The sequence below is a fragment of the Haliotis asinina genome, chromosome 7 (assembly GCF_037392515.1).
Source record: "Haliotis asinina isolate JCU_RB_2024 chromosome 7, JCU_Hal_asi_v2, whole genome shotgun sequence".
NCBI lineage: Eukaryota > Metazoa > Mollusca > Gastropoda > Lepetellida > Haliotidae > Haliotis > Haliotis asinina.
In genome coordinates this window covers 39,947,470-39,970,365 of record NC_090286.1, presented here as the reverse complement: position 1 = coordinate 39,970,365, position 22,896 = coordinate 39,947,470, and the positions used below count along the sequence as shown (strand labels likewise).

Sequence of the window (22,896 nt, the reverse complement as noted above, 5' to 3'; positions counted from 1 at the left end):
ATCAGGGTGTGTCGAGCCGTGTCTTCAACTGATCGGGTTCCATACGCTCGTCTGGTTACACACTGAAGGTGTGCCGGTGTCTTCTTGTTTAGCCTAATCCTTCAAGGTGATGTTGAATGTTTTGCGTCTATAGCGAAGGTCAGTATGGAATTATTTTACAGTAGGAATCATTATGTTTTATTGTATGGTCTCTGGTTTTATGAAAATATTCTATAACGTTATGTTTGCTGAACAACTTGTGGTGGTAGACGAGATTATTTCACAACACGAGTTCAATATCGTGTTAATGCTGATATTTTACTGATACATATGTTCCAGTTGTTAGGTTATCGGAAAAATGTATGTGGTTCACATTCCACGCATTAGTAAACAATACACATACCAATAACACTCAAAGGTAAAACGTCATTTTCCTCGAAGGTTGCACACTTTGATTAAAATGAGTACTATCACAGGCATTATTCCTATAGCATAATAACTTATCCTAATGTATCAATATCGACATAAAACACGCAAATGAATTCTTCTAGTGAAATTACTAATCTGCCATGACAAATTGTTTAGGCACGCATGAGAAGCAAAATCGTGCATGGTTTTTGTTTCTGGTCAAGGTGGAGTCGATCGCGACTGATCAAAATAGGTACCGCTATTTTTTCACGCTCTTTCTTCATACAACAAAGCCGTTTACAAACAAATTTTAAGGCTGGAGAAGCAAATGGCGTGACGGCGTTTAGAAGAAACAATAATTTTGTCTATTTTCGATTAAATTACCATTCAAGATAGTATTTAATATATAATGCAGTTTATGTGTGTTTTAAAGCAACCCAAGCTAAATGATAGATAACATTGCAGCTTACTCGTATAATATTTGATGAATACATGTCATTTATCAAGTGTTACTAATCATCCCCTTGTCTAGTAATTGGAAAACACATATAAGTTGACATTCTGTTATACTATTAAACCTAGGTGGAACTATGGGCGCATGTGGAGTAGTCACCTAAGGCGCCGCAATTCCCTGTGCAGAGTTGCCGCCCCTGGACACAGCAGAAACCTAGTATGGTTGCAGGTTACAGCAGGGATACTCTATACTCTATATAGGCTCCATGGTTAGAGTCTTGGTTCGCTCCAGTTTTTGCAGCGTTATACCCGTACCTTAGGCGGTAAACATGCATTACTTCGGGCTTTCCTCCCACATTAAACAGACATGCATTCGTATCACTCACATACTGCTAAAACAGCAGCAGGATTTACCCCAACTCACTATTCCAGACGATGCCAAACCAGGGCTGTTTCTGCATGAGTGTTTGACAAAATGTATCCAAGCTTGCAGCTATGTACAACGTGATCCTTATATTTAGGGCGATTGGTAAACACTTGACAAGCCGTGAAATAACTGGAATGCTGGAGGGATGCCAAGTAAGACACTGACTATTCAGTACTATAGTAGTTATTGGCCAGTATATATAGTAGATATGTGTCAGTTATATCACAGCATATCCAACCCGATGATGGTCAATCCATCATCGGATCCAGGATGGTGGTGTGGTGTGCTGTGTGCGTGCGTGCGTGCGCGTGTGTTTAGGGGGTCCGAACACAGCCTACAACACCCCATCCCCGGGTCAGTCGATGTGATACAGATCAGTTCTTCTATTCCAGGTGAATGTTATCTGAGGCTAGATTTTCGAGCCGTGATTGTGCTCTCCAGTTACTCTTCTTGTGAATTCTCCAGTTGTTGACAAGTTGCTTCTACATATTGGGACATCTAGATAACCAGACTCGTTCAGCTTAAAACTACCGAAATCATGCATGCAGCGCTGTCGGGTTCCTCTCTGAGAGGCAACAAACCCTGCTCTCTGAACACCAAGCATATAGCTAACACAAAATCTCTGTGACTGGTTTTTATATCTTGTTGATAAATGTCACAGCTAAAATGTTTGGGTTTTTTTTATCCCAGTAGAGAGATTATCTTAGCTTGGGTTTTTAATTGGATGTCCAATTTTCAAAACAATTAACCTGCACTGGCTGTACGTTTACAAGTAGACGTACTGGGAGCAGTCATACTGAGTGTAGCCATGATGGGAAGATACTATTATCTGCAATGACTTGACCGAGCACTGATCTGCATCATGCATTGCAATTACTAGGCGCATTTTTGCAATAAATTCTAAACACCTGCATTTACAACAATCAAATCGCACAAAACTACACGTGCATTACGAACAGGCTGGATATAAATTTATAGCACAAATCCAGCACGGATATCAAATGTTTCATTATTTCGGACTGACAGCGTGATTCTTTCCATTTACACAACGTTTGGCTACCCGTGTGTTGTATTTTAGCCCCTGTATCAAAAGCGGAACAAGACATTTGTCCCAACGATATCCAGTTATCTTTGACGTAAAAAGAAACCGAGTTAATGCGGCCCATAAGTGTAACCATATCTGCGAAAGCCATGCGTTAGTGATGACAAACTGCTGGCCTTAATCAGTAATTGGAAGGTACACATATATAGTGCAGATGTTAGATATTAATTAATTGCAAATAGATTTTGTATATAATTTGAAAACATAGAGATAGAAGCAACATAAAAAAATTAACCGATCCCCATAATTGTGAGGCGACACTTACAAGATGATGAGAATGATTTGAAGATTTTACACACGCTTTTCGACATAATGCTTATTTTGCACATCTGTGGAAGCTTGTCAAGCCGTAGTTCGTATGGCAACACATTTTAGACCTGGGGATCCTAAATGGAGCATCCCTTACTGAGATTACCCTATATTCTCATTCTTTAACATTGCAATATGGTTACCTTAAAAAATTCCTGGCAGTTACTTAATTTTGGAACGCCTTGAAATAGTCCTTTGAGAATGGAGGCCCAGGTCACATGACAGATCACGTGATGTGTGTAATATGTTCCCGCAATAATACGAAACAGTACGTATAGTTTTCATGCTGACAACATGTTATGCGATAAGTGCTCGAAATAAACGGTTTATGGTATGGTAAATTTTCGTTGCATATTTTATGCTGTACAGTTTTACCAGGATTAACCAAGAACGCATCCCCGCTGAATTAAATTCGAAGGCAAAACTCTGTGACGTCATAGCTTTACCTGTGAGAGGCAAATGGATAATTTTCAAGTTGACAGGTATGGGGATGACTGTCAGAGGTCGTAAACTTGCGTTTTACGATCGGGTGAAAGAAAATGTCACTAAATTACAATAGTGATTTCAAATGATTTATGGTTGGAGTATTCTTGGCCCCGTATTCTTCGAAGGCGATCGTTGGTGAAAGAATGGGACCGATACATATTTTTAATCATTTTACATGTTAAAGCAATGGGCAGGCGTCCCAGGATATTTCCAAGATAAACTTTTGAAACAAATTGCAAATCTTCTTTTGGCATGAACCCTGTATGTAGTAAGATCGTGGATATTTGCCCGATGGTTCACGCTGACGCTGAATGTATCAGATTTCTGTTGTGACTAGATATCTACTCAGTAGTCGCCGTTAACTGCATTCAATTTTTTGCCGGACCTCTTCAGGCCTTTCCAAATTCATAATAGGCATTGGTATTGCACGAGAGTAGTACGCGCACATGTATTTATTTAAGAGTCGTGATGGCGATATATAGGCAAGACATAAGCCTGCATCGCATTGTGGAGACAGTAAACTGATGGAAGGTCTTGTGCTTGAGGCCTTCCTTCATACGTCATTATTTTTTCCCAAGTTGACCAGGGCTGACCAGTGACTTGCACAAAGCGATCTTAGCGCTACAATGATTGTAACTCCCATTCTTCAACATAGGCTCAAGATAGTATAAGCAGTAAAATTGCTTTGTGCAAGATGGCCCATAATTTATAACATACATCCCCCTCCCACCTCCCCAGTGATTGACAGCAGGATACTACAGCAGGGAAGAAGTGTGCATGCACTGAATGTCATCAGTCTGGAGAGAAAGGCTTAGTTCTGATGTTTTCATTCCTGCTATTGTTTTACGAATACCCAACACTGATTTGTTTTGTTGTGTCATGGGATAAAGTATCCTTGAGTGTGTTTTTTCAGATGCTTATGAACATCCGTTGTTTTATTGCTATTTTTTTGATAATTGTAGGAGTCTGCCAGTTTCACCTTCTTTTCACGTTGTAAATTTGCTCCAGGGAGAGTCCTTCTTTGGTGTAATATTCCAACACTGAAATAAGTTCACCGATTGTTTTTTACTTGTTCTAGTTTATTGAATGTATATTCTAGGTGAGGTATGCCAGTCCATTTGGAATTTTGGGTTTGATGGGGGTGGGCGGCTATATGCGAAACTCTTAACCAACTGTAAAACAAGTCATTACATATATAAAGACAGTTTTTTCTTATCACTAGCCATCATCCAAGTAGTATCAGTGTGTGCAACCTGCCCCATCATAGCAAGAGTAAAAGTTGCCATCTGTAGTGTCAGAACTGACAATAATGAAAAGAATGTTTCATACAGTTTTGCTATGTTAGCAATACTGAACATGCGAAGCAGTTTTGTATACTAATTATGAATTTAAGTACTGTAGGAAATAGAAAAAAAACTGTATTTGTGCTGTTACTCTGTATCCCTAAGATTTATTCAACTGCAAATAGGATGTGTTGAAGTTACCTCCCTTTGGCACAACTGGGCAATGACGTTGTAGACCTATTCACTAATATACTGTGTGACCAGAAATCATCAGAAACTGCATAGATAAAATCCATCCATCCCTAGAAACCCGTCTAACAACAGACAGTATCATCCAACTGATACACTCTTGTATCAGCTCCACATACTTCACCTAAGAGACAACATAAACCAGCAAAGCCACGGCCTCCCCATGGGTTCCCCACTATCGCCCTTAATCATGGAGATCTAGACCCTCCAGGAAGAAAAAGCCCTGGAAACATCTCCCATAGCACCACTCTGCTGGTTCCAAAAAGTGGACGATACCTTTGCCATTCTTAAGCCTGACAGTGACCCCAAAGCTCTACTAGCTCTCATAGCAATAAAGAATTTGTTCATCCATATATTGCCATCCTTCCTTACTACTCCAACTTCTAAATGCCTCTTAAAAAAGTTGTTAATTTGTCATAGTAATCTGACATGAGACTCAAATTTGGTTTGTAATAGACTTAATAGTTATTGTCCACTGTACCATGAGCAGCCATTACAAACTAACATGACTTGCACTACTGCAAAGCTTGTACACATTCCATTCTTGCAAAAAAGGACATAAGTGAAACATGCTCCATTAAAAAATTGTAAATATTCATTCATATTCATGAAGGGCTATGGTTCAATTCAGCAAATATGCAAGTGTATCGTAAAAGCCTTAGTAATAGGTTGTCCAGAAAAGCATGTTTGCTCATAAAATCAGGTAGAACTTAGAACAAATATGACTAGCTGGTGAAAACATTATATCAGACTATAGATGGCAGTAAGGTCACTCAGCCAGGTATGATGACAGACTGTCGACACAACTGGCATGACATGCATGTGCTGTCTACTTTTGCAAGGGGCCATCTCAATTGGTGCTTATTCATGCTGACTATGTCTTGTCTATTGATTAACATCTTAGGTGTCTTTCGTTCATTAGGTTTATGTTGAGATGTGTAAAAGAGTATGATACCTGATACCCACAGAAACGTATAGTATTAAATGCCTCATAATATATAGGTAGCATGACCAGCAGAAGATCGGCAGGACTAGATATTGTTTGTAAACTGTTATGACATGCCACATACTTCCACACTTTAATTCCCCAAAGAGATTATCATATATTAACTGATATCTCTATTCCTCAGCCCGAAACCACTGTCTGAAAAGTCAAATGACGCTAAGTCAAATTTCTAAATAGGCATTTAAAAGTGTCCTTGTAATACAGTATTGTCACACACTAATTTGCATTGCATAATTTGCATGGTCTATTCCAAATAAGTTGCTTTAGACTTAGAAGAAGTCTGCATTGTTCATTTCTGCACTAATCTCACCTCAGTAAACTCCTTTTATTATGTCTGCTTGCCTGTCTGCTAAAGACAATATACAATAGACAGCTTCAATCACTGACCACACGCAATTTGAACTTAACACCTATCAGGCTATACGCCATAAACAAAATAAATTGATTTATGTCTCGTGCACCAGTCTCTGCCACATTATGTAATTAGGCAGGTGTGATACTTGTACACATGACAAATTTTTATGTCTGTGGGTTGCAAACAAACTACATCCATTTTTTCAGATGACTGGATTTGACGGAAACTGGCACAAACTCTTTCAAGTCCTGCTTTGTACTTGGACGAATGACACTTTCCAGTCACGCAGTAGTTCACCATCTCTGTTATCCATAAAGAATGTATATAGAGATGTTGGGTTTTGTAGATACATGTTCGCTATGTGTGTTTGTGTTCGATCCAATCAAAAATCACCTCTGTAGAGATTTGAACTACTGTGCGGCTGGAAACTGTCATTCGTCCACGTACAAAGTAGGCCTTGAAACTGACGAGTTTGCACCAGTTTCCGTCAGATACAGTCATCTGAGAAAAATGGATTTAGTTTGTTTGCAACCCACAGACATAAAAACATGTCATGTGTACAAGTTTCACACCTGCCTAATTACAAAATGTGGCAGAGACAGGACTCGGGTGCACGAGTCATAAATCCATTTATTTTGTTTATGGCATATAGCCTGATAGGTGTTAAGTTCAAACTACATGTGGTCAATGATTGAAGCTGTGTCTTGCATATTGTCACTAGCAGACAGGCAAGCAAACATATAGGTGTCAATAATCCAGACATTGAGCTTTCTCTGTGACAGAGGCTGCTTACCACAGCGCACTGCGCATGCATTATGAGCGCAGCGCAGCACAGCTGTTGAAACCACTTTTCCCCCCAGTGCTGGGGAAAATTTAGTGAATCGTTTGAACTCCGATTTCACGGGTCTTTTTTTTCATGGCGTTTTTTTTTTTCAACTTTATAGGTTGAATTGGCATTTTTGATGATTTGTTTCGGTAAGTGCATACCGAAACATATCAGAATCTGCAAAGTTGTATTTTACGTTGCATGTCACCTTTAAGTGATTGAATGTTGGCATTATGGGCAAGTTCAGACAAATTGAAATCTGCACTTTTTGATGGACTGAATTGTCTGGTCATAGGTTCACAACACTGCCTGGATGATTTCATTCAGTTCTCATCGTTTATGAAACTTCATGTCAACTCACTAATGGTCACATGACATACCACAATGTGTTTGGGTCTCGTCTTCCAAGGGATTCATATTTTAAACATCTACAGCGTAAAATAATATTTGCTCCGTCTATGTTTGATCATGATTGGATGTTAGGTTAAGAAAGTGAACCACTGACTCTGTGTGTTTATTTCTGACCAGAGAAGAAATATCAGTTATATGTTTTAATGTAATTCTTGTCTTTGATGAGTTTAATAATGGAAACAGACAAAATGTTTTGCATCCCTCAGCTCTGTAGTGTAAATTGTTTTAATCTTTTCTCAACAAATTGATAAATTTGTATACATGTATCAACCATGTATTGAGTAACTAACTCAGATTACCTTATAAAAAGCTAAGCCAATCTACCATGTCTGCAGATAAAATATGGGGTGACTGGAAAACCTAGTGGTTTAACCATTTGTTCATCTTGTTGATGACCTGGGTTCGATTCCCCACATGGGTACAAGTTATGAAACCCATTTCTGGTGTCCCCTGCGGTGATATTGCTGAAAGTTTGCTAAAAGAGATGTAAAACTAAACTCAGTTCACTCACAGAGAATATCATGATTAGCATGTTGTCAAGTCTTGCAAAATTGTAGATGTGATCAAGACCTGCAATATGAATAACATATTAGTACTTTTCTGCTAATTCTTTGCTTTCAGTTTCTGCAATATGGCTGACTGGACGTCTGTAAAGGAACAAGCAGATGATCTGATTGCATTATACACATCTCGGACAAGTTCACAGATTAGAATGAAAGACAATCATGAATCACAAGTATGGTTTCCTCAAACACCCGGACATTCAGATGGAGAAGCCACATTCTGTACTTCAGAGAACCTACAGAGTTGTCTGACCTTCCTTGATCAGGTAAGGTTGTCTCACATGGATGCATCTATGGCTTGGCCCAATAATTTTATTACCTTCCTTTGCTGGCTATGTATTTTCACAGTGGCCAGTCAGCTAAGCCACCATTACTACTGAGCTTGCCAGTGTCATCAAATAGAGCGGTCGCAGCAAGGTCGATGGTTTGTTCACAGGGCGACTCAGATTTGGGGGGAAATCATACACACAAATTGACAGTTTTCAAACTTTAAAAAAAAATATATGTAAGAAGCAACAGTGAGTTGTGATTAGTGCATTCACCGGCTTCCCAGCATAGATGCCTGATTGGTTAAAAAGCAAGCCAAGGGAGATAGTGAATCATCAGGCTGTAGATGAATCCAGGGTATAGTGGAGATGTATTGTAAAGTATATGCTGGAGTTTATCGAGGATGGATGTAGATGGATTGGAGAGCATGGTGAAGGAACTTTTTTTGGGAAAAGTGCCAAAACTATCAGGAACACTGCATATTTTGACAAACATACCATAAACATGCATCATTTAGGTAGCCTTGTGTATGTCCATATGTAAACCAAATTCTTTCATTCACCTAAAAGCAGCTTGTTTTAGCTACTTGTACATATATAGGTTTAACTATAGCTTGTGTGTGTAAAATCGAGGGACATTTGGGCCGCCCTTTGGTAAAAGCATTAACTTGTCTCAAAGGTCTGGGTTTGATTCCCCACTTGAGTACAACAATGTCTGAAGCCCATTTTGGGTACCCACTCGCCATGATATTGTTAGAATATTGCTGAAAGTTCTCTGTAATAATACCCACTCATGTAAAATTTAGACACTGCACTGTTAGTTGATGGCTAATAAGAATGATACACCAAACGTTCATGTGCAGGCAAAGTATCATTCGGGAAAGTTTCTCATATCATAGATCAAAATATCATTGGACTTGACTTTCACATTGATAAATAACAATTAGAATGATGAAGAGGACCTCTTTAGGGAAGGCTCAATGATATGTACATACACAGCGCTAAGGTAGCGAATCCATCGTGACTTAGAAATGCATACGTCAGACATGATCAGGGATGTCCAAAAGCTTGATGACATTTTTTGACAATAAACTACTGACTGGTAATTTTCTTCCAAACTCTGATAACGGTGATATACTACAACAGCCTGTCTCATCTTCATTGCTTTCCAATCTGCTTACAGGAACTCCAGGTGATAGGGTTTGCTTCCTTCCAGCCAGAGGCTGGTGTTGCCGTGTCAACAGTTGCCTTAGTGAACAGATTGTATGATATTCTCAGACTATATCAGAGAAGCAACAGATTAAAAGAAGAGCTAGAAAACAGGTAATTATTGTTTGATCTCTGAAAGTAGGTTCTGTTTAATTGTTGGTTAAGTTTAATTCGCATGTTAATGGAGTCTGAGTCTGTGTTGGGGCAGCTTCATTTTCATTGCATGCTCTGGTGAATTACACATATTTATAAATATCATCATCATTTGAAATGGTGACCGACATCATATAACTGGAATGCTAAGTGCGGCGTAAAACTTAACTCATGCACTGAAGCGGTGAATCTTCTGTTCTTACCCTCAAGGGGTGACAAAATATTGTAATTGTACATAACACAACTGTGAACATAAAAAGATACTGAGTGAATGAAAGTGTGAGTTTAGTTTTGTGCCGCACTCAGCAACATTCCGGCTATATGGTGGCTGTCTGTAATAGAGTCTGGACCAGAAAATCCAGTGATCAACAGTATGAGCATCGATCTGCACAAATGGGTACCAATGACATGTATCAACCAAGTCAGCAAGCCTGAGCACACAGTCCCGTTAGTGGCCACTTTCGACAAGCATAGTCGCGTTTTATGGCAAGTATGGGTTGCTGAAGGCTTGTTCTTCCCCAGACCTTCACGGATAGTCATCGTTAAAATGGTTAATCAACTAAAACCTTATCTTACTTTCCAAATGTGAGTTTGAAAAAATACGCTTTGGAGATTCTTGGTTTGGACTTGAGAAGTAGTTTAGTGGATCAGGTGGTAAGAAGTTGTCATCTTGCCCACCATGGATATTTGCTCATGATATCAGCCAATGGTTTGTCTGGTCCAGACTGGACTGTTTACAGACCACATCTGAAATATTACTGAATCCAGCATCACACACCAAGCAAACATGTGGAGTTGTGGAATACATGTTATTGTTGTCCAGTCCTGTGCAATGCAAACCATCCAATGTCTATTTCAGATTACATAGATGTAATACTGAGCGAGATCACTACGTGTCCACCAATGCCAGGTTGAAGAGGGAGAATGAGGCTGTGGAGAAGAACCTTGCTCGACAGGAGGAGAAACACAGACAGCTTACTCTTAAACACAAAACACTCACTGCCAAACACAAGACAGACAAAGAAGAGGCAAGTAGCAAGACTATTTATTGTGTTTATTTAGTTACAGGAAAGAAAGAGACGTTCAAACCTTCTGTTGCACTACTCAACTCGATTCTGCATTCATGGCAATGCTGGTCTTCCTGGTGACATCCTGGACCATGTTATGGGAGGGATCATTTGGCTACTTCCTTGTGCTTAAAGTCTTTTGCTATTTGAAATGTTGCAACCAAATAAACAATACTGGCTTTTTATGCCCCTGGCATGTAATGTAGAGGGATATAGTTGTTGCCTCGACTGTCTTGTCCATCTGTCTGTCTGTCCGTAATCATTTTATATCTGGAGCATAACTCAAAAACTGTTCAATATTTTTAGACCAAAATTTTTTAGATACAACAAACTGAATTTAAGGCTGTGCCTTTTGCTATTTACAGATTTTTGGTATTTTTATTTTTCTTAGATTTCATAGAAATATTTTGGTCTTAGTCTAATGGGAGTTGTGGGCTTTGTTTCCAGAACATAACTCAAAAACCGTTCAGTATTTTTTCTACAAAACATGGTAGGTATATCAGTCAGAACCTAAAGTGGTGCCTTTTGCTATTTACAGATTTTTGTGGTTTATTATTCTCTCGGTTTACACAGAAACAATTTAGAAGGGAGGGATATGCTTAGTGTCCGGGGCACAACTCAAAACCTTCTTAACATCTTTCATCAAAACTTGGCAGATATGTGAGGCAGACCCCAGCCTTTTGCTATTTACATATTTTTGTGATGTATCATTTTCCTGGTTTCCATAGAAACAATTCATATATAGTCTCAAAAGGGAGGGATGGGATCTGTTTCCTGAGCACAACTCAACAGCATTTTCAACAAAACTTGGCAAATATATGAGGCAGATCTTGAAGTGGTGCCTTTTGCTGTTTACAGATATTTGGCATTGATATTTTTCATGATTTCCATGAAAATGATTCAACCTTAGTCTACAAACACATCAAGTAACTGTCAGATGATGTGTTCTTCAAACATGTGGGGGGGATATGTCATCTTCTGAAGAGTGTTGTTTAACATACCATAATTGCAGATGTCGCAGTATATGTTATAAGGAAAATAATGTTGTGTATAGAATAAAATGGAACATTGTGTGCCAGATCTAGTAAACTGTTGCAGCCTCAGTCATTAATGTTTAGCTTTGTAAGACTTTGGTGTTTGAACCCAAGTGTTTTACATGACCATGTTTTGAATGTGGGGAAGAAACTGTGATGTTGCTGTATGTAAGTCCACATCAATCTTTCTTTCTCTGCTCTGGGGTATCTAGGCATTTTATGTGAATAGAAAGTTTGACCCTTTTCATAGTGTCCTGAAATTCTGATTATGAGTCATGGCATCAAGACCTGATTTTATCTGCATATGTTGCCTAGTGGCTAGTGCATTTGCTCGTCACCACCCAAGACCTCGTTTTGATTTCCCACATGGGTGCAATGTGTGAAGCCCATTTCTGCTGTCCCTCCCTGTAATATTTGTGAGATATTGCTAAAGTGGTGTAAAACTAAACACTGACTATTTGCATCTGCTGTTAATGCTTTACAATTTAACAATGTTGCCATGATCTAACAGGAATTGGTGTCTGTCTTATTACATAATTACTTACTTGTTTTCAACAGGTGAAGCGCCTACAGTCTGTGCTACAGCAGAAAGATGTCCAGGCTCGACATGAGATGAAGAAACAGGAGAAGGAAGCCATCAAACTGAAGGAGAGACTACATCAACTTTTGGCCGATAAAAATCCAGCTCGTAAAATAGGTGAGTTTACTCCATTTTGAACTGAATGAAAGGAACAGCACTTTGTGGTGTGGGTTATTGGTAATCATGTCTTCTTGTTTAATTAACAGTATAGGTGAGAAATACGCATATCTCTGTCTCAGTGACTTCTCATGATTTGTGTGTCTGTCCAGGCTGTTTCCCATTTTATTCTCCATGTGTCATATTTTTCCAGGAATGAGTATGATGAATGTGCTCCAGAGAGCAGACGGTCAACGAGCCACATGGCAGAACTCAGGACACAAGTGAGTGGAGAGTCTTGTCTGTTGACAGTTGAAGGATATATAGGACATTCTAATTCATCTTATTATATGATGTCATTCCTCAAAGCAACTGAGTATCAGTAGAGAGAAAACATAGAAGTTATTCGTCACTACGCAGTTTGTGTTAAACACATTAAAATCGGTTGTAATATTAATTGTAACACTAAGCCATGGAACTGAAGTCTCAGTTCCTCAAGGAGGATTAATGCATAACAAATGCATTCTGTGACCTGTAATGCATGTATTCTCTGCATCATGCCTACCCAGAACATGAAATGTATTTGCTGCTGACACTTTTCCTGTGTTACAGGAAGGAAGAAGAGATGTACCAGCTGGTTATTGACAACTATGAAGGCAAGCAGAAAGAGCTGATGGTAGAGAACAACGATCTTCGTCAGTGTGTGAAGAACATGCATCGAGAGCTTGCTTCTGTCCTCGACAGAACCTCCAAGTCTCAGCTCAGCCCTCCTTCTGAAGCAGTATGTTATCATTAACTTAACAACTTGATTACATTGTCAGTGGCTTGTCTTGGCAGAGTTTTGATTTTAGATGGCAATGTCCAGTTTTGAATATATAACTGCAATTTTGCTAAAAGCTGTGTAACTTCATACTCACTCAGAAAACATACACTGTATTACTTAATTTTGGGGGGCATTGTTTGAAAATGTTTAAACTAGTCGTTCTTAATGTTTTGTATCTTTCACTGAACCATTTTCATTGTGTCAAAGTATACATAGCATCTTCACAGCTGGCGACTGTCCAAACAGAACAATTCAGTAATTATTCCTGACCAACATTTATTGCATGTTGTCTTGTATCACATGGACTTTGAATAGGACTGAGAGACATGCAAGATGTTGGCTTGGCTTTCAGATGTTAGGAATAGTGTTTATTATTTGGAATTCTTACAGTGATCTGATCTGGGGAAGAATAGGCCTTCATCAGCCTTGCTTGCCATAAAAGGAGACTCTCCTTGTCCTCAGAGGCGACTAACAGGATGAGATGGTCAGACTTGCTGACTTGGTTGACACAAGTCAGTGGTTCCCAATTGCGCAGATTGATGCTCATGTTGTTAGTTACTGGATTGTCTGCTCCAGACTCAATTATTTACAGACTGGTGCCATATACAGTGGAAGCTGTCAAAACCAGCCACCATCCAACTCTTTGTCCCATGTGTGGCTTGTGTCTTTATCATCAGCTCTACAATCCGGCATATTGTTTAAACTGGATTATTTTTTCAGCCCCGATGAGTGCTGGTTTAGACAGCTTCCACTGTACCTGTAATATTTCTGAGAGTGGCGTAAAACTAAACTCACTCACTGACTCTTACTGTGATATTCATAAGTGTGTACACAGTTCCATCTAGAAAGTTGTCAAGGTTAACATTTGTATGTTTGGGATTACACTTTCTCTGTAAGGTTCAAGTTCTAAGACGTTTTTAGTACAACACAGACAAAAAGTGCAAAACCTACACAGCTGACTGTCCTAATGACATAATTGTGTATCCCTCTAAAGTGTCATCTGGCACTGCTCCCCCATGCCAAAAAGCTATGCATACACAATGCCATTTGTGGTCATATGTAACATAGTGTGATGTAATACTTGCTACACAAAGTACATGACCTAGCAGTTATCAGACTTCCTCTTTGAGGAGCAATGGTTTAAATCCTAGATTTGACTCAAACCCCCAAGAGTACTACATTCTGTACTTGCAGAGAAAGTGTAACCCATATGTAATGTTTTACAGTTGATTTTCATGAATAACTTTTAATGAATGAATGAATTAATATTGCCTGATTTTCTTGATTTTAAATTTGGCTTTCCATGCTAGTTGTGGTACTAGTGCGTTGAACTGTTTTTGTAAGACAGCAACCTAATTGTTTATCTTGATTGTCCAGGAGTTGTCCCATGATGCCTTGTCATCCTCATCGTCGGAGGAGGAAATTGATGATGTCAGCTCTGTTGTATCATCACGCATGACAGTTGATGACCTTGAGTTGTCGGAGGGTGTGTGCATGTTGTATCGTCAATAACAGCCAATATAAGCATGTCCATGTTGATATTGTAATACGATACTAACATGATTAACATGGAAATTGCTGATGAAATATTGCCAAAGTCCCAGTTGATGATAATGGTACATTCTTTAGAGTTCCTGCATGAATGATGATAATCTCTAATCTCTCATTATTGTAAAATTGATTTATTTTAGCCCCAAAACATACCTGTTATGTTCAACTAACTTCCTACCATACCTAACTGTAACTTTAATGTTGTCTTACTATTCTCATGATTATCTACAACATGTAAACATGTTTTCTGGAAGGACTTTTCTTTTATAATTCAGGTCATTACCAAATGCCCTATGACATTGTCCGAACAGACTTTGAGAAACAATTCAAAACAGTATGCAAAAAAATAAGGAAAAAAATGAAGAAAAGCGCTGATATTACTCCAGGTAAGTAGGACAACTGATCCAGATCAGTGAAACATATAGGACTGAATCTGTCTTTGGATGCTGCATTAAAGGTCACATGCAACCAAAAAATCAAACATAATTAAGACACAATTATCACTTATTCATGACATATAATATACACTGCTGTTTGTGAAAAAACAAGTAAACAAAATTGTAAGCGTACAATCATGATTCAGAAGTGCCATATTTTGTACTTGGGCTTACTTCTCTCGAAAAGAAGCTCTCGGGAGACCGAACCTAGTCATAGCGGCTCAAGTTTTTTTATGTAACGAGTAGATTATTTACTTGTTTGTGTACACAACCAAGATTAGACTACTGCTCACGACCTCATACTCCCAGCATGCGTACTGTTTCAAGCTCTGCGAACCTGTTCACTGTGCATGTGTCATGGGCACAGTGCAGCATAGCTGTTGAAACCTCTGGGGAAATTTAGTGAATCATTTGCACTCTATTTTTGTGGGCTTTTTTTTCATCGCATGTTGTTTTTTTCAACTTTATAGGTTGAATTGGCATTTTTGATGATTTGTTTCGGTGCATACCAAAAGGTATCAGAATCTGCAAAGCTGTGTTTTACGTTGCATGTGACCTTTAACTGTGGCAATGAGAACATACACTCGATGACAAGAATGAAAGGGAAACTGTCCCTTCTGCTCTGTACACCCTGGTATGTGATCAGTTGACAGACCAAAGATAGACATGATGTAATTTACTGCTCACTGTGTTTTTTTCCATTTTAGCTAAAGATATTGTATTTTTTTAATTTAGGGAAATTTGGCCTAAGTGAAAACACTTTAAATTCCTTTTGTAGCTCACATTTTTTAATCAACTAGTGACATCATGCCACTCATCTTTCAGTCATCATGTGATTCTGTTTGACATGTTGAAAATGCTTAGGACAAACTATAGTTTTTGCGCATTTTTCACACTAAGGGAACACATGTTTATTGCTGAGAACACCAGGTTTACTTTTGAAGCCACAGATGAGCTTAGCAGTAGTGTTTAAATGAGAGAGAACTGATTATGAAGGCTGTGTAAAGGTGATGTTTCTGAGGTGGAGTGTGATTTTAACAACTTCAGTGAACAAGAGTAGTATCCTACCCACGGTGAGCAAGGCAGAGACAGATCGGACAAGTGAGGAACTGGAGATACTGAAATGTCAGATAAACAAGTACAAGCAGATCATTAAACAGCAGGAGGAGCTCATTCAGGTAAAGGGAGATAACCAATGCTACAAGCCTGGTGTATTAACTGAGGTGCATTTCAGAATCGCGAGCGCCCACGAGCACTTGATCCTGAACATTTGTACCCGGATGAGCACCTGCGAGTTCCAACGAGCCATCCTCACAGATGTCTCGCCAAGCAAAGAAAGATGGCGACCATGTTTAATGAAAACAAAAAATCAGATCATCATCATTAGTAAGCATCCACCTGTCGAAGGGGCAATGACTAACCAAGAAACGTTGTGTAAACAATAAAGAAGTTGACATCCGTAACATTTTGTCTTCTACATGTTTAATGTTATTCGTCACCACTCGACACGTCCATAATCTCCAACAAGAAGATGAACAGCTATTCTGCTTGTCCCAGCATAACATCTTTTTGTTACGAATGGTTTAACGTAATCAAGCGCTCCCAACTGTTCAGGGCCCATGCGAGTGCTCGTGGGAGGCAATTGTGTGGGTGCTTGCAGTTCTGAACATGCCTCTAGATTTACTTCAGTGTATCACAGATTGTTGAAGAAAATGACAATTTTGCTGTACGTAAATGTCTCCTCAGGCATGGCCTACACTAGCTTTGCTACAAACGGGCTTTCCCAAACAGCTCCCTTTTTGTACTGTACAAGACGGATTTATGGAGTTATCATAGACTGTTGATGAAAATGTGAGGTCCATGCTTCCTCAGGCAGAACAGGTATTTTATAGACCTGAAAACTGAATATAAATGTGAGACTTCTGTCAAATGGTACTAATTTTACCTTATTCTTACTCATACTAATTGCTTGTGTCTCATAGCCACATGGTAGTGAAAACTGTAGTGTCCGTGTTCTCAACAGAAAACCATCTCACCCAAATGCAGCCTCGGCAGCAGCCTCAGCCTCAGCCTGTACACCCACAGCAGCACATGACCTGGACTCATCACTCTCTCATTTTCACACCAACATGATGAATGGGGGAAAATTGATAGTATTATTTTAATGCAAACTTCCAAAATTAAAATGTTTTATCCCCTAAAACACATTTTGCACTCCATCCGTCTGTGTAACAGAGCAGTACTTTAAAACTGTTCAATATTTTTTCCCCAAACTTGACATATGGATAGGTCTGGTGCTGAAGTAGTGCCTTTTGGTAGTTTTGCATTTCTGATTACAATATTTTTTGTGTTTCCATGGTTGTGGGTGGACAAGCCAAAGCTGGGGCAGCTTTCGGTTCAGATGTTTTTCTGTTCTTGGGAACTTAGGCACTGAAATTTCCATTACCAAGATATAAGCAATCAGTATGTATCAGGATAAGTCTGGATGATATTATTACCTACAAAAATCCATTTTTAAACTAATGGTTATAAATTTTTATTTTGAAAATGTACGCATGCCATTTCTGTTGATGCCGAGGGGGAATGGTTTTTGTGATTATTTTTCTCAGCTCGTCAGATTATTTACATAGGTACTTGGTCTTCAAACTTGATTCTTTGTTGTTACCAAGGACATGAAGGGCACAGTGTACTGAGGTTGCCTTTGAAGAATTTTAGAAATAACAAATGTTAGTGAAGTTATTTTGTCTTTTGTCTCAAGCAATCCATCCAGTCCCAGACTAAGTCAGTACAGAGTACGTTCCTGCATGAGACTCAGCTCCTGGATGAGAAGGAATGTTTGTCAGAACAGAAGAAATTATTCTACCAAGAAAAAGCCAACTTTGAGGAGGAGAGACGCAAGTTCACAGAAGCTGCCATTAAACTGGGCAGGGAGGTAGGGCACTATAGCAAGTGAATTGTGTCTATGATAATGTATTTGTAAATAACCATTCCTGTATAAATAGCTATACATGTTTATAAAAGAGCGTCTACTGCAGATTCTAGACTGATTTAGTGATGTCAGCTTCTTTATATTGAATAACAAGTAAAAGAGCAAGCGTATGCTCCGAAACGTGTCATTCACAATGCAGAAGATGACATCAGTATGTCTTGCTTTTCTTGTGCAGTCCACTTCTAAATGCCCATCAAAGAGTATATTGCTGCTGATCGCTGCGTAAACTAAACTCACTTGCTCACACCAGTAGTAACACATCTGCAGCATGGCTATCTCTCCACTGGTGTTTTGGGGGTTAAATTTAAGCACTTCTAATGATTTTTTAACAGCTATTGCTACGTACATATGATAATTATGTAGGCTGGTGAGACAGTGATGAATTAAAGCACAGGTATTTGTTGGAAGAAGTATCTAAATGTTGTAGAATCTAATAAAATAAGACACACGATTTTAAATTTATTTTCACTCATCGTAATCAGGGATTCTCCTGTGACATGGTAGAATTATTGTGCACATTTGTTTGCAGAGACAAGCAATTCAGAATGAAAGGTCCAATTTGCTTTTGAAACAGTTTTTCAACCTTACTCCATTTAAGGAAGCAACAAGTCCTATGCCAAAGAAAGGTAGGTCTGTTACCAAACGAGTTTTCAAAGATCTGTGTAGTCTCAAAAGGTTTTAAGCAGGATTGTGCCACTCTTGACAACTGGATTGAATTTGTCATACGTCCAAAGTAGGGGTGAAACAGTACACTCTTACCACAGTACAGTATGTATTGCGGTACAAGGCCCCGTTCCGTTAGGTCCATTTCAGTTCGGTGTATGAAACCTTACTTCAGGGAAAATATTGGGCATCTGGCAAAGAAATGCACATATTTTGACAAAATTGTTCAATTTCTAGACATTTTTATCCCCCCTGCATGTAATGCGGGGCGATATAGTCGACGCCTCGTCTGTCTGTCCCAAAATGGAGAGATGGGCTTCGTTTCCAGAGCAGAACTCAAAAACCATGCAATATTTTTCTGCAAAAGTTGGTAGATATATCAGCAACTAAAGTGGTGCCTTTTGCTATTTACAGGTTTTTTGTGATTTATCATTTTCTCAGTTTCCATGAAAACGTTTTGGATACATCATCTTCTGATGACTCTTGTTTAGAAAGGTCAATGAAATGGCCGCATGAAAATTGAAAATAATGATTTTTATATTGCAATATGGTATCCTGAACTGAAGGCAAAATACAACGATTCTACTAATACCGAGGTATACTGTTTCACCCTAGTCCAAGGTGGTAAGCGTCATAATGACAGTGTTTACGATGAAGCTATCTTCCAGCCATGGCTGAAACACCAGCATGTAACTAAGATATAATGGTGTCGACAATACGCTTGTTATGTACTAATCCTCTAAGGATTTCCTCCAGCTCAAGGTAGTGTTGATGTGGTCTGCATTGATATGTACATTGTATCAAAGTGTGTCTCTTCTCCCAGAGGGTGCCCGCCTCCTCCCTGCCACACCCTTCTTTTCTCCTGCACCAGGGGGTAAGCCCAAAACTCCGTCCACAACAGACTTCTACAAAAGCCTTGGTATTACTCCAGTGGTCAAGTATGTATTTAGTTATAAGGCTCATATATAAATCCAGGTTTTCACCTTGACATGCAAACATGGGGATCCAGAGACCCCCATTTATTAGAGATGACAATATGAGGACAGCATTGAGAACTGTACGTTTGGACAATTTCTTCAGAGGCTGGAGTGCATCATTGATCTTATGGACTGATATTGAAATGATGCCTGTAACTGCTCTGAAAGAATATATTTAGCAACGTATTGATGTGTTATGGGTGTAAAGAATAATACTGTGCATCACAGTGAATTTGTTTTCTGCGTCTATTTCCTGCAATTGCATGTCAAGTGAAAGCCTGAAGTCCATTAATTTAATTGTACAAGTTGGCAAGATAAGATGTGTAATGGGACTTACAAAGTGGCCCAGGTTCATCAGTGATTTTGAGGAGTGTATTTGTAAGCATAAGACACATCCAAGTCTTGTTGCTTTGTCTTCTTCAGCCTTTGTGATGTTAATAATTTAATAATTCCCTGATGGGGCAGGATGCTATTTCTCTTTCTTTTTCCAATCCAAACATTTATTTTGCAGCAAAAGCTGTGGAGTGAGAAAAGCAGCAAGCACTGAATCCGTCCGAACAAATGCATCCAAGCGTTCATCTGGCAGCACTCACAGCTCTCCTGCCTCCCTGCAACTCATGTCTTCAGATAACTTAGACTCCCTCAGGATGAAACTCTTCCATAAGGCCAATTCGACAGCTAAAGATATAGAGGATGAAGCATAGGTTGTCTCCCCTTGGCAGTATCAGCTTTTGAAAAACAGTGATAGGAAATGTACATTAGCGTTAGAAATATTTTATTGTCATACGATTATAGAGCCAAACATATAACAGTACAAACTTTTATGAAAATGTTTCATCTCTTAAAGAAGATAAATAGTGATTGTATTGACACAAATGGCTAATTCATCCAAGTATGGATGAATCAATGCATGCTTGGACAAAGTCGACTGTCTTTCATTCTTCTTGGACAGCAGTTTGAATGTTGAATATTGACTGAAAATCAGCAACCTAAATTTTTGTCAGGAGGTGTATATATTTATCTATATTTGGTTTATGAAGCTTGGTGCTAATGGCTTTTTGTGTTTATAATGAGGACAAAAAGTATCAAATATCTTTCCGCTTTTTTGATGACTTTGTTAGACAGCCCTGTGATGCCATTTCAGGAATATATATTCTTCAAGAAAAGTAGGGGGACCAGAACTTTCAGTTTGGATAGGAAGTGTAAACATTGACAAACATTTCGAGTACAGACATCTTATGAACGCACCACCAGTTCCCTCTCTTACTACCCCTAAACACAACGCATGATATGCACATGTACAACGCAGTAGTCCCATACACGTGCATGGGGTAACATTCTTGATTTTGACAATTTTTCAAGAAGATCGAGAAGTCACTTAGAACATTCATTTTGACGATCTTACATCACACATTTGTTAGTGTTTGTTTCTAGTCATTTGTTTTAAAATGAAAATCGTACACATGCAAATTACGTGCTATACAACAATCATCAATCAAAAGCGACTACATTCCAAATAACTATGGTTGTAAGGAAGTGCAAATGGTAATGCACTCTCAAAGCATTCAATATCAACATTGATTGACTCTTATATATCTACTATTTTTATAAATAGGAAAAACTGAAGTTCCCCTACTTTTTTGAAGAGTATATAAGATAACCACCTTTCCATGTACTTACCATTCCATGAGTCACTGCATCATAGTATATGGTAGCCCCCTTGAAGCACTTATGTTCTTACATCGGCAGCATACACTAACATACATCCCACAAACCCTCTTTTTACAATATTTGAAAATTGTGAATTGTAAATAGAATGTTTATGTGGTGCCTAAACAACACTTATTTGTGCGATCTTGTCTGTTGCATGTTTACAGCTTTTGCTCTGACACAAATAGTTGACAGTGATCTGCAATTGACAAGCTGACATATGTTAGCTTGTATTGAATTTGTACATATTTTTGTCACATATCAAGTATTTTGTAACGTGGTGCCAATGTCAAGACTGATATATATTGCGTTTGACTGTGATGTGTTTGATCTCACAGCTCTAAACGGCTGATTTGTTGTGAATTTGATTGTCAACCTGATTAACCTATTCAAATATCCTCTGCAGAAACCTAATGAGGGTTGAGATATGCTGTTGGTTACACATAACCGATAATTGCCTCCCTTTGGCTTTGCAGACTACAAGTAAACCTGCCTTCTATCCTCAGTAGTATGTGCCTGCATGTGTGCATGTATCAGTGTGATTGGGTAGTGTGGAGGGATGATGTTGATGTGTTAACATTGTAACCACATGCACAACACGTAAATCTATTTGCAGAGTTGAGGCAGACAAGCAACCTATAACTGTGGCCTTGATTTCAGGTCAGTTAAGTATTTCAAAACCATTTTTTTCTAATTCTATGTTGTCTCTGCATATCTTAAGACTCAGGGATCATTTGTGAGTCATGTTTTCATATCATTTTTTGTAAGCATATTGTAACTGGATGCAATGACGGTATATTCAATGGTGTTTGTCTGTTTTTCTCATTTATGTGATTTGTACTTATTTCTCTGATTGGATACTTCACTTTATTGTTACCAGTACTGGGAGATTTTGTTTGCAAAGATTTCATTCAGTTCTGTCCAGTATTATCATTTGCAGTTATTTTTGCACTTTCGTGGTTGTGGTGTTTTAATTTTTCATTCTGTGTTGTGATTTTGTTTCATAATATTTTCATGATGAAATTATTGTTTTTTGTTCATACTGACTTCAATCAGATCAAATACATTTAACTATATATTTTACCTGAGTAAAATTCAAGCAGTGTATGGTTTTCATCATATTTGGAAAACAGAACACAGTTCGTCCTCATTGATGGTGTCCGATCAAGTTTACATGAGGTTATTTATGGAGTCCCACAAGGGTCAGTCCTCTTTACAGTACTCTTTACACACGTAGCCTTGGTGAGCTGATCAACCAGCATTCTTTAAATCACCACTGCTATGCAGATGACACTCAGCTTTAAAGATAATTTTTTCCTAATTAGACCAAAACTCAGATAGCTCGTGTTTCACAGATGTGAAATCCTAGATGTCAATCAATAAGTTAAAATTGAATGACAACAAAACTGACACCTTGCTGACTGGTTCAACCATGAATCAGGCCAAGGTTAAAGTGGACTCGGTCAAGAACAGTAATATCGTGC

At 38.6% G+C, this 22,896-nt stretch overlaps 1 protein-coding gene across 1 annotated transcript; it reads left to right on the top strand.

Moving 5' to 3' along the window:
* The first annotated feature begins 3,117 nt into the window (after positions 1-3,117).
* Positions 3,118-22,517, top strand: LOC137290854 (afadin- and alpha-actinin-binding protein B-like). The gene is made up of 14 exons (XM_067822007.1): positions 3,118-3,160; positions 7,916-8,123; positions 9,307-9,446; positions 10,345-10,513; positions 12,145-12,283; positions 12,477-12,546; positions 12,875-13,043; positions 14,463-14,571; positions 14,912-15,022; positions 16,121-16,251; positions 17,832-18,005; positions 18,592-18,688; positions 19,549-19,663; positions 20,214-22,517. The coding sequence occupies exons 1-14, from the start codon at positions 3,138-3,140 to the stop codon at positions 20,404-20,406; spliced, it is 1,848 nt and encodes a 615-aa protein (XP_067678108.1). The 5' UTR covers positions 3,118-3,137; the 3' UTR covers positions 20,407-22,517.
* Positions 22,518-22,896: the final 379 nt, after the last annotated feature.